Source organism: Zingiber officinale, chromosome 6A (assembly GCF_018446385.1).
Source record: "Zingiber officinale cultivar Zhangliang chromosome 6A, Zo_v1.1, whole genome shotgun sequence".
NCBI lineage: Eukaryota > Viridiplantae > Streptophyta > Magnoliopsida > Zingiberales > Zingiberaceae > Zingiber > Zingiber officinale.
In genome coordinates this window covers 145,978,899-145,989,158 of record NC_055997.1, presented here as the reverse complement: position 1 = coordinate 145,989,158, position 10,260 = coordinate 145,978,899, and the positions used below count along the sequence as shown (strand labels likewise).

Here is a 10,260-nt window from a genome sequence, read left to right as displayed (position 1 = left end):
TGTGTCAACCTGATATCTCATATCCATGACTTGTGAAATTAAGTTATCCATTAACCTACATGTTAGTCTCAACGCATTAACATTGTCCTTGTATATTAATGTTTGACTAGGAATAGTTAAACGTAGTATTCCATGTATATCTACAATGTCTCACTATCAATTTAACCAATTGATATGTTATAGATAAAAACCTACTACCCAAGAACATTATTATACTTATTCAATCAGCATTGAACTGAAATAAATATAATAACCAACTTTGTCTTTTATTAATAATGAAATATGATACCAAATGAGCCCTTTATAATCATCTCATAATTGGTACTAAGGCTAATACTAACACGGGGTGCCGCAAGAAATAATTTGTGCGGCACCGATTGCTTTCATACTGCCTCCACCTCTTCCGAAGGCTCAGAAATCTCAAATCTGATCGACGCTAGTGTCCTAGTCGGTTGGTCGAGCAACCTCAGCCCCATCTGCTCTGAGTGGCCGATGTCATATAACGGCGGTCATTCATCTGCCTACAAATGAGTGGTGTGACTCTGACAGCGTCGAATCCCGAACTCCCGAGCATCAAATAATTATCCAGGGGCCGCTCGAACAGATATGGGTCGACGCTAGGCCTAAGCAGCGGTTATGCCTCCAGGGACACTCGCCAACAGTCATACCAGATGTCTACTGGGGTAAGTATTTTACTTGTACGCTCATATTTATGGTTGCTCGGCTCTAAAATTTTTTTGCTTCCTCACAGTATTGGGTAAAAAGTCTGGCTATGTGCTAAAGACTCATTTTTTTTAGAGCAAGAAGTTAAATAGCTGCGCGCCCCGAGCTGCCAAGCAGCGACTTCTTAGGCGCAGCTGGAACAAATGAGCGTTGAGATGGCTCAACTAAGAGCCGATCTGAGTAAGAGCTCCGAGCAACTGGAGGCGAAGAAGAGCAACAGTGCCGAGCAAGCTTCTCAGTTGGCTCGGCTTGATAAACAAGACAGCTCTTTCGAGTCTAAGCTTAACTTGGTCAATACCAGGAAGCTCTAGCCCATCGAGGACTTGGAGATAAAAAATAGGGAGTTTTAGGTGTTGGTTCAAACCTTGAAGGACGTGGAGGCCTTGCTAAACACTGAGAGGGAGAGTAGGTTACCGAGCGCTCCGCCACGAAGACCCAGCTCGACGCCAAGGATGAAGAGATGGCCAAGTTGAACGAAGAGTTGGAGGCATCCCGAGTGACCTTAGAGACTTATCAGGGAGCCGAATCAAGCAGGTTTAATCTCATGAAGCAGGCCTACATCCACTCGGGCGCTTTTAACGACAAGGTCGCCGATCGGGCTCTCCGTCTATTCAACCTTATTATCGATGGGGCACTTGATCAATTGAAGGAAGGCGGCTACCTCCCCTCCACTCTGACAAGCAGGGTCATCAGTCAGGACAAGATGACTGAGTCCCTGCCCGACGATGTTTTAGATTTTTTGGAATGAGGTTGCTTGAGTGAATCCTGTATTGTTCTTTCATGTGCTTGTAGGTCTTATTGGAGTATTAATGGATGGTTGCCCATTCGACAAAACTTTTTATCTAATGCTATGTTAATCCTTCATTCTGCGTCATTCGACTTTTCTTTTTCATACATTTTAGATGTTTCATTACGCTACCGCTCAGGGTTCAAGCTGCGAACCCCTTACCATGAAGTGAAATATTTCACGTGTGGCTCCGTGGCCCACCGATTGACGTCATATTAATTGCCCGGACAGGCCATTTTTCATCGATCTCGAGTTTATAGCTGCTGCTCGGCCTTTGATGTAGACGGAGAGTTTAAGATCGCTGCTCGACCGTTGATGGCGACAAGAGTCTAAAGTCGTCGCTCGACTGTTGATGACAACAAGAGTTTAAGGTCGCCGCTCGACCGTTGATAACAATAAGAGTTTAAGGTCGTCGTTCGACTGTTAATGGCGACAAGAGTCTAAGGTCGTCACTCAATCGTTGACGGCGACAAGAGTTTAAGGTCGTCACTCAACCGTTAATGATAACAGGAGTTTATGGTCATCGTTTGACTGTTGACGAAGACAAAGGTTTAAGGTCGTCATTCGGTCGCTGATGGCAACAAGGGTTTAAGGTCATCGCTCGACCGTTGACGAAGACAAGGGTTTAAGGTTGCCACTCGACCGCTGATGGCAACAAGGGTTTAAGGTCGCTGCTCAACCGTTGACGGAGACAAAGGTTTAAGGATGCCACGTACGCCGAGTAACCCGGACGTAGCGCGCCCACCCTCGAGGACGAGAAGCACACGATCCTCCCCCCTTCGCCGCGGACCAGCCGATTCGCGGCCTCCCGGCAGCAAAGGAAGCTCCCTCGGGCGTTGACGGCCAACATGCGGTCCCAGACCTCTTCGGAGGTTTCAGCCAGGAATGGGTAGTCGTAGTCGCAGATCGCGGCGCAGGTGACGATGATGTGAGCGCGGCCACCTAAGGTGGATTCTGCGGCGTCGAAGAGCGATTTGACGGCACCGGCGTCGGAGATGTCCACGCGGAGGGCAATGGCGCGAGGTGGGCGATCAGTGGAGGCATTGAGCTCGGCGGCAAGTTGTTCTAAATTGGGGGAGTCGGAGCAGTCGCCGAGAATGAGGAAGGCGCCGAGGGAGGCAAGGTGGACGGTAACACCACGACCCATGCCGCAAGCGGCGCCAGTGACGATGGCTATCCGACCAGAGAGGGAGGGTGTCGGCCATTGGGTCGATGCGCTAGTGTAGTAATCAAACAGTGGACGAAGAGGAGCCTGATAGGATTTTTTTTGTGCTACATGAAGTTTACCAGATTAAGGTATACACGTATGGGTATAGTAGACACCACAATCTTTCGTTTCATACCTTAACCCTTAAGGCTTTAAGCTTCCATGGGCATCTCCTTAAACCTCGCTCTGATACCAGGTAGGTGGAGGCGTGGCTTGAAGGTGTAAAAGTATGTAAAGAAATTAATAGTCAGGTAGTGCAAAAGAACAGGTCCTAACTAGGCAGAAAGATAGACGGCCTCTATAAGACCAAGGGCACACCTGTGTGAGCAAAATCTGATATTTATCCTGTTAAGAGCCTAATGTCAGAAATCTGGGAGAACGTCATACAAGAGTGGTATACAAACTCCCGTACATCTAGCCTCGAATACCTTGACCTTGCCTCCATCCCAGAGGTTACATCTAATCAGTTAGCAAATAACCTTGCTGTAATATATGATAGAATCTGTCTATCATCTAGAGCCCACTTGAAAATTTTCAAACAAATCCAAGAAGGGTGCCAAAAACTTGAAAAGGAGGTTTCTAGGCTTAATTCTGCTCTGCGAAATCTAACAATTATTTATACAGAAAATAAGCCTCTAACCAAACAGGAAGTTAGAGAGCTTGTTGTAAAAAATTGCAAAGCAACCAGAACTAGTGGAAAAGGAAGCCTTGAGGTTGACTGAAGACCTCAATAAAAAGATCGAGCGAGTGGAGAAATTCCTCCATAAGCTTGAACAGTGGACAACTTCATGAACAAAAGCTACACTATCACAAAAAGTACGCTCTCATACAAGGAAGTTGTCAAAGCCACATAACAGATTGAGTCTCCTGCTATAGGATTCGCCAAACCAGGTGAATACCAGGGACCAACTTCGGGGAATTCTACTATAATTAAGCAAAATAATACCCAAATTCAATTACTTGTGGAGATTGCTGAAAGTCTCAGGGATATCCAGGCAGACCTCAAGACTATCCTAGAACAAACTAGAAGGGAAGTTCAAACTTCATCCATCCCTGACGAACTGATTGACAAGCTAAAGAACCTATCCTTGGGAACATCCGAAAAACCCAAAGAAGGAAGAGGGCAGCTACGCGTTTTTCATGACCCTTACAAAATCCTCCAAGAAGAACAAGCCAAGATCAAGAACTAAATGGCAAGTACAGTCACTGAGTAACCCTCAACAACAACTATAACATCCTTATTTGATGATCAAATCAGGGAGTACAGAAAGAACCAAAGAAGAATCTACAATACCCGACAAGTCGCAAGGAGGATTGGAAGGAGATTAACTGGAAGAACCGCATCAGTACACACCTTGGAACAACAAATAGACCCTCAAGCTCAGTTGAGGTTGTCTATGCAAGAAATGGCGACCATAGTACCAGCTGAGGTACTATATCATTCACGAAGAAATGATGCGCATCATAGAGTGTATGTCCATAGATCAGAAGAACAACTTCTGGTTACAGATAGCAACCAACAGGATCGCATATTTATTCAAGAAGATAGTTTTAATCAACTGCAAAAGAGCCTAATGCAATATATACATCTTGGTATCCTCCAGGTACGTATATAAATTCTACGTAGATAAGAGAAAGGGATCATGGTTCTGAATGTATTCAGGGATAATCACCGGATGGGAGACCAAACTATTCTTGCCACAATGGAAGTAGATCTCACCCAAGGAAGCCAACTAGTTTATGTAATTCCAAATATTATGCTTACAATTGGGGATTTCTACAGAAACATCCAGGTATCTATTCTTACAAGAGGATATAACCAATGGCAAGGTGGTGAAGCTAATCTTCTAATCACCTGAGGTATTGTAGGAAAATTATCTAATACTCCTAATGTTGACTTTTCTTATGAGGTACAGGGAGTCATAGAATACCTCACAAGTCATGGAGTAAGGGCTCTCCCAGGACGACGATATCCTACATCCCACTTACAAGGATTAAATCAGACCCTCAGACCAACACAAGTCATACTGCCAATGCAACCATCCGAACTAAACACAAGAAACCTGATGGATGGACGCATATCCTTGAGTTTTGATAATTATCGAATGCCAACAACTCCTAGGGCAATATGCTATAACGAAAAGGACGAGGAAATCCAGAGCGATGAGAAATCTTTCCATACCCTTGCAGTTCTATTAGAAAAAGCACCATGGGTATTTTTGTATAAAGACTATCCTGAAGAAGAAGACTATCTACCTTGGCCTGCAAAATCAGAAGAAGATTCTTTACCACACATTCCTAATAATTTCCAACAGGTATTCTCTGAAATCATTACTGAGAGACAGGCTACATGGAAGAAGCTAAAGGAGAAAATACAACTGGAAACTGACTTAGATGATGGATCCCTCTTAGGATCACTTGGGGGTGCACCACCAACCATTATAGTAACAAGACTTTCTCCAAATGCTATTTTAATTAAACAAAAATCATCTGGGGTTGCAGGATTTGACTTAGCAGCCAGTGATGACGTTCTAATCCCACCGCGAGAAAGGAAATTTATTCCAACAGGCCTTCGTATGGAAATTCCTTTTAGATCATACGACAGGATTGCAACTAGATCCGAAATTGTCTAGAACCACGGAATTGACGTAGGAGCAGGCGTCATTGAATCTGATTATCGAGGTGAAATTTTTATTCTATTATTCAATCACTCTGATTTTAAATATCAGGTTCGACAAGGTGACTACATTGCTCAAATTATATTTGAAAAAATTATTATGCCCGAGATACTTGAAGTCAAGAGCTTATCAAAAACACCTCGAGGAGATAGTGATTTTAGTTCAACTTCTAAAAAAAATACCTTATTCGATCTTGGCCAAGCTACTTCCACAAGAACGACATATAATATCAGCACTCATTTATGAAGACACCCGTTTTTAGCAACATTTGTATGAGGAACATAGAATACAAGCTCATGGGCCTCTGTACCCCATTCCATGGATCCCTCTCTATGAATGAAACTGAAAATGAGGACTTCCTTGACTACATACAATACTTGGCAGACAATACTCTTCACAAATGCGAATCTTCTGACAAACAACCCCTATGGGACGACTATAGTGAAGATGAATGGATCAACCCGTTCACAATAAAAGATGGTGGGGATGAACTTATTGCTGTAGCTGTAGGCCTTAACACAGGCCTTAATACAGACACTAAAGTTGCATGCCTTAATATAGAAATGGACTACCCGAGCCTCAGAAAACTAGTGGAAGATAGTCAACAAGTTTTTTCCACAACAAGCGCGACAGTAACCTCTCCATATAATCCACCACAGGAAACAATAATGGGGCCACTAGGATACCCACCAGCAGCCCGAACCGAACAAGGCACATCTAGGACTATCATGGAGCAAAGAACAGCCACCAACATAAGGTTTAAGCGAGAACCCAATGATGAAATGTGAACCCTTCCTTCAGCACAACAACAGGGAGGAGGTATTTTTGTTATTCCAAAAAATTTGGGGTTGTTCCACGATGTATTCTCTAGATGCAAATCTATCACCAAGAACCATGTTGCAAGTCAAGGTTTTACCGACCCAAAGGATAAAACAGAATATATGAAAAATCTACTTAGTGAAATAGAAAAGTTGGCTTGGATCCAATGGAGGATGACGTACTCAAATGAGTATGATGCCTTAATTAATATTGTGGACGGACGAGAAGGAACACAGAACATTCTCTCGCAAATGAGGCGGGTAGTTTCCTCCGAAGATCCTACCAGGGGATCAACTGCTATTCAGGATGCTACTTACAAAAACTTAGAAAAACTCTCCTGCGACAATGTTAAGAAAATTGTCAAATATATGAACGATTACATGAGGTTAGCATAAAAAACTGGAAGACTATATACCGGAGTTGAACTCTCAGAAAAAATTTGGTTTAAAATGCCGAGTGATTTAGGTAGAAGAATTAAAACATCCTTTGATGAAAAATACCCAGGTCTGATCATTGGAGTATTCCTAAAAATATTATTTTCTTACAAATTTCTTAAACAAGAATGCAAAGAAGCAGCCTTCAAAAGATCTTTGATGAATTTATCATTCTACAGCCAAATACCCATTTCAGGGTACTATCGAGGGCAGGAACAGCGAAAAAATGGGGTTCGAAGAAGTCGAACATACAATGATAACCCCCATGATTCACATGCTAGAATAGAAAAGAGAAAATACTTGCTTAGAGACAAGAAATGCAAATGTTACCTCTGCAGGCAAGAAGGTCATTTTGCCAGAGAATGCCCTAATGATAAAAGAAACATAAAGAGAGTAGCCGTATTTGAACAGCTAGAAATTCCGGATGCTTGTGACATTATGTCTGTCCAAGAAGAAGAAGCTCAAAGTGATGCTATATTTAGTATCTCAGAAGGAGAAGACGACCTTGAGGAATTACACAGGTCAATCCAAACCTTAAACTTTACTGAATCTATGTTTATGTTAGGACAGGTGGATGGAAGATACAGACCACAGGTAAAGGTAACAAAAGAACAACTAAATTGCTTGCATAACTGGCACTCAAATGAGCCAATCTACCCCCCACAGCCGACTAATTGTACCTGCTGCAAGAGAGCCACGGTAGAAAGGGCAAGGCTTCACTGCCCTGAGTGTCTTATCATTGTATGTAACCTATGTGGCCCTTATTATTTCAACAAAGAAGTTCCAGTAGCACCTTTTGCACCAACACTTTTTTTACCTCAAAACCTCATACAAGAGTAGCAGTACTATATTACATGGTGTTAGGAAGAAATAGAGCGGCTACAAAAGGAAGCAAAATACTACAAAATACTGTATGAGGAGCTCTTGTTAGAGAAACACTTAACGGAAGACTTGACACCCATGGAAAAGGGAAAAGCGTCATTAGAAATTGAAGATGATACCAATGACGAGGTTGTCAGTATGTTATATGAAGAAACCACCAACAGAATAACAACCGCTCAAGAAGCCAGGGGACCAAGGTTAGTAAAGAACATGCTTTACAACCTTTCTATTGAAATAGAAATTTCTGGTATTCCCAGGTTCTCACTCAAAGTTATTCTTGACACGGTAGCAACCACGTGCTGTGTTGACCAAAATTCGGTCCCTAACGAAGCATTGGAAGAAAACACATTCATTGTACAATTCAATGGTATAAATTCCCAGCAAACTATCCGACAAAAGCTGAAACAAGGAAGAATGTATATTGGGAAAAATATATTCTGAATTCCCTACACATATAGTTTCCCTCTGATCTTGGGCGACAACATACAAATGATTATAGGCTGCAACTTTATCAGGGTGATGCATGGTGGAGTATGCATCGAGGGTAACATTGTAACTTTTTATAAAAATCTTACTATAATTAATATTTTGCCCTCAGTAACATCTGCAACAACCATCGAAGAACTAGAACTTGAAGAAGAAGAATATATCCAGGTACGAGAAATGGTTCATTATTTGGAAAAATCCTCGCAAGAATTCAAGGAAGAATTCCACTCTACATTAGAAGATCTTAAAAAACATGACTTTATTAGTGATAATCCTCTCTTACACTGGTCCAAGAACCAGGTAGTATGTCATCTAGATAGCAAAAATCTAGATTTTATTATTGAGGATCAACCACTTAAGCATTTAACCCCGCAGTAGAATGAGGCTTTTTCCAAACATGTCAAGACATTATTAAATATTGGGGTAATCCGTCCAAGCCAAAGTCGTCACAAAATTACCGCTATTATAGTTAATTCTGACACAACTATAGATCCACAAACAAATAGAGAAATCAAGGGCAAGGAGCGCATGGTTTTCAATTACAAGCACCTTAATGATCTCACTTATAAAGATCAATACAGCCTGCCCGGAATTAATACCATCCTAAAGAAGATCAGCAATAGCAGAATCTATTCTAAATTCAACCTCAAAAGTGGATTTCATCAAGTAGCCATGTACCCAGAATTCATTGAATGGACTGCTTTTTGGGTCCCATACGACCTATATGAATGGCTTGTAATATCATTCGATTTAAAAAATCCTACTGCCATTTTTCAAAGAAAGATGGACAATTGTTTCAGAGGAACTGAAGACTTCATTGCGGTATATATTGATGACATCCTGGTTTTCTCTCAAAATTCAAGAGAACATTCACAGTACTTAAAAATTATGCTAAATATATGCCGAAGAAATGGATTAGTCCTAAGTCCAACAAAGATGATGGTACCAGTAATGGAAATAGAATTCCTTGGGGTTATTCTCGGAGAAAGATGAATAAAACAACAACCCCATATCATTTCAAAGATTACTAATTCCCAAGAAAAAGAGTTACAATCTACCAAAGGAATGCGGTCTTGGTTAGGGTTATTAAATTATGCAAGGAACTATATTCCTAACTTGGGCAAAACGCTTAGTCCAATATATGCAAAAATAAGCCCAACGGGGAATAAGCGGATGAATGACCAAGACTGGGCCTTAGTCAAAAGGATTAAGGGTATTGTCAAGAACCTACCAGATCTTGAAGTATCCCCAGAAGAATGCTTTATTCTTCTCGAAGTAGATGACTGCATGGAGGGCTGGGGTTGAATATGCAAATGGAAACTATAAAAACATGACCCAAGAAGCTCAGAAAAGATATGCGCTTATGCTAGTGGCAAATATAATCCCCAAAATCCACAATAGACGCAGAAATTTATGCTGTCATGAATTCTCTTGAAGCCCTCAAAATCTACTTCATAGATAAAAAAGAGTTAATCATTCGAACAGATTGCCAAGCAATCATTAGTTCTTTGGAAAATCTACAACAAATAAACCCTCTCGAGTCAGGTGGCTAGCCTTCACATACTACATCATTGGAACGTGCATAAACATTAGTTTTGAACATATTGAAGGAAAGAATAATCAACTTGCCGATGCCCTTTCAAGATTAATTAATTCATTTATTTTTGCCGAATGATCGGAACAGGAGGCACTAGACAAGCTGAGCCTAGTAGCTGTGACATTACAAGAAGTAGAGAGGAAGCCCAACAAGGAGACCTGTAAACAAATGATCCATATATTATTAACATTGACAAGCTCGATGAGCGATATAAAAGCCTCTTGCTCTACCTACGACAACGAATACGACAAGGAATACCACTCGCTGAACATGACGAGATCATGGAGCAACTTATACAACTCCAAAGGAAAGCCTCAGAACAAGCCGTCTTGGCCATACAACAACTCAGGAATCTCCACGCTATAAAACTTCAAGAATGCAAAATTAGGAGCACCAGGGATAGTTATTGGAGAGACTGGTACCCTACTACAAAACAAATTGATGAACAGCTGGAAGCAGTTGAAAACCTAACAAAAGACTCAAGCCAAAGAATGACAAACTTCTTGCTTTAAGAGACAGGTGAAAGTGGTGGACCCATCACCAGTCCAATAAAGCAATAAAGCATGTACTGTAAGATCACGAGCTAAAGATTCGTGACCTGTAAAAAGGCTTATAGTACTATATAAATGGACAAGTGTGCGATCACG

At 41.5% G+C, this 10,260-nt stretch overlaps 1 protein-coding gene across 1 annotated transcript; it reads right to left on the bottom strand.

The window, feature by feature from the left end:
• Window positions 1-1,330: 1,330 nt before the first annotated feature.
• On the bottom strand, window positions 1,331-3,162 carry LOC121995448 (NADPH-dependent aldehyde reductase-like protein, chloroplastic). Its single transcript, XM_042549185.1, has 4 exons — window positions 3,146-3,162; window positions 2,854-2,929; window positions 2,220-2,762; window positions 1,331-1,396 (listed from the first exon to the last, which is right to left on the bottom strand). Exons 1-4 carry the CDS (start codon window positions 3,160-3,162, stop codon window positions 1,331-1,333), a joined length of 702 nt encoding a protein of 233 aa, XP_042405119.1.
• Window positions 3,163-10,260: the final 7,098 nt, after the last annotated feature.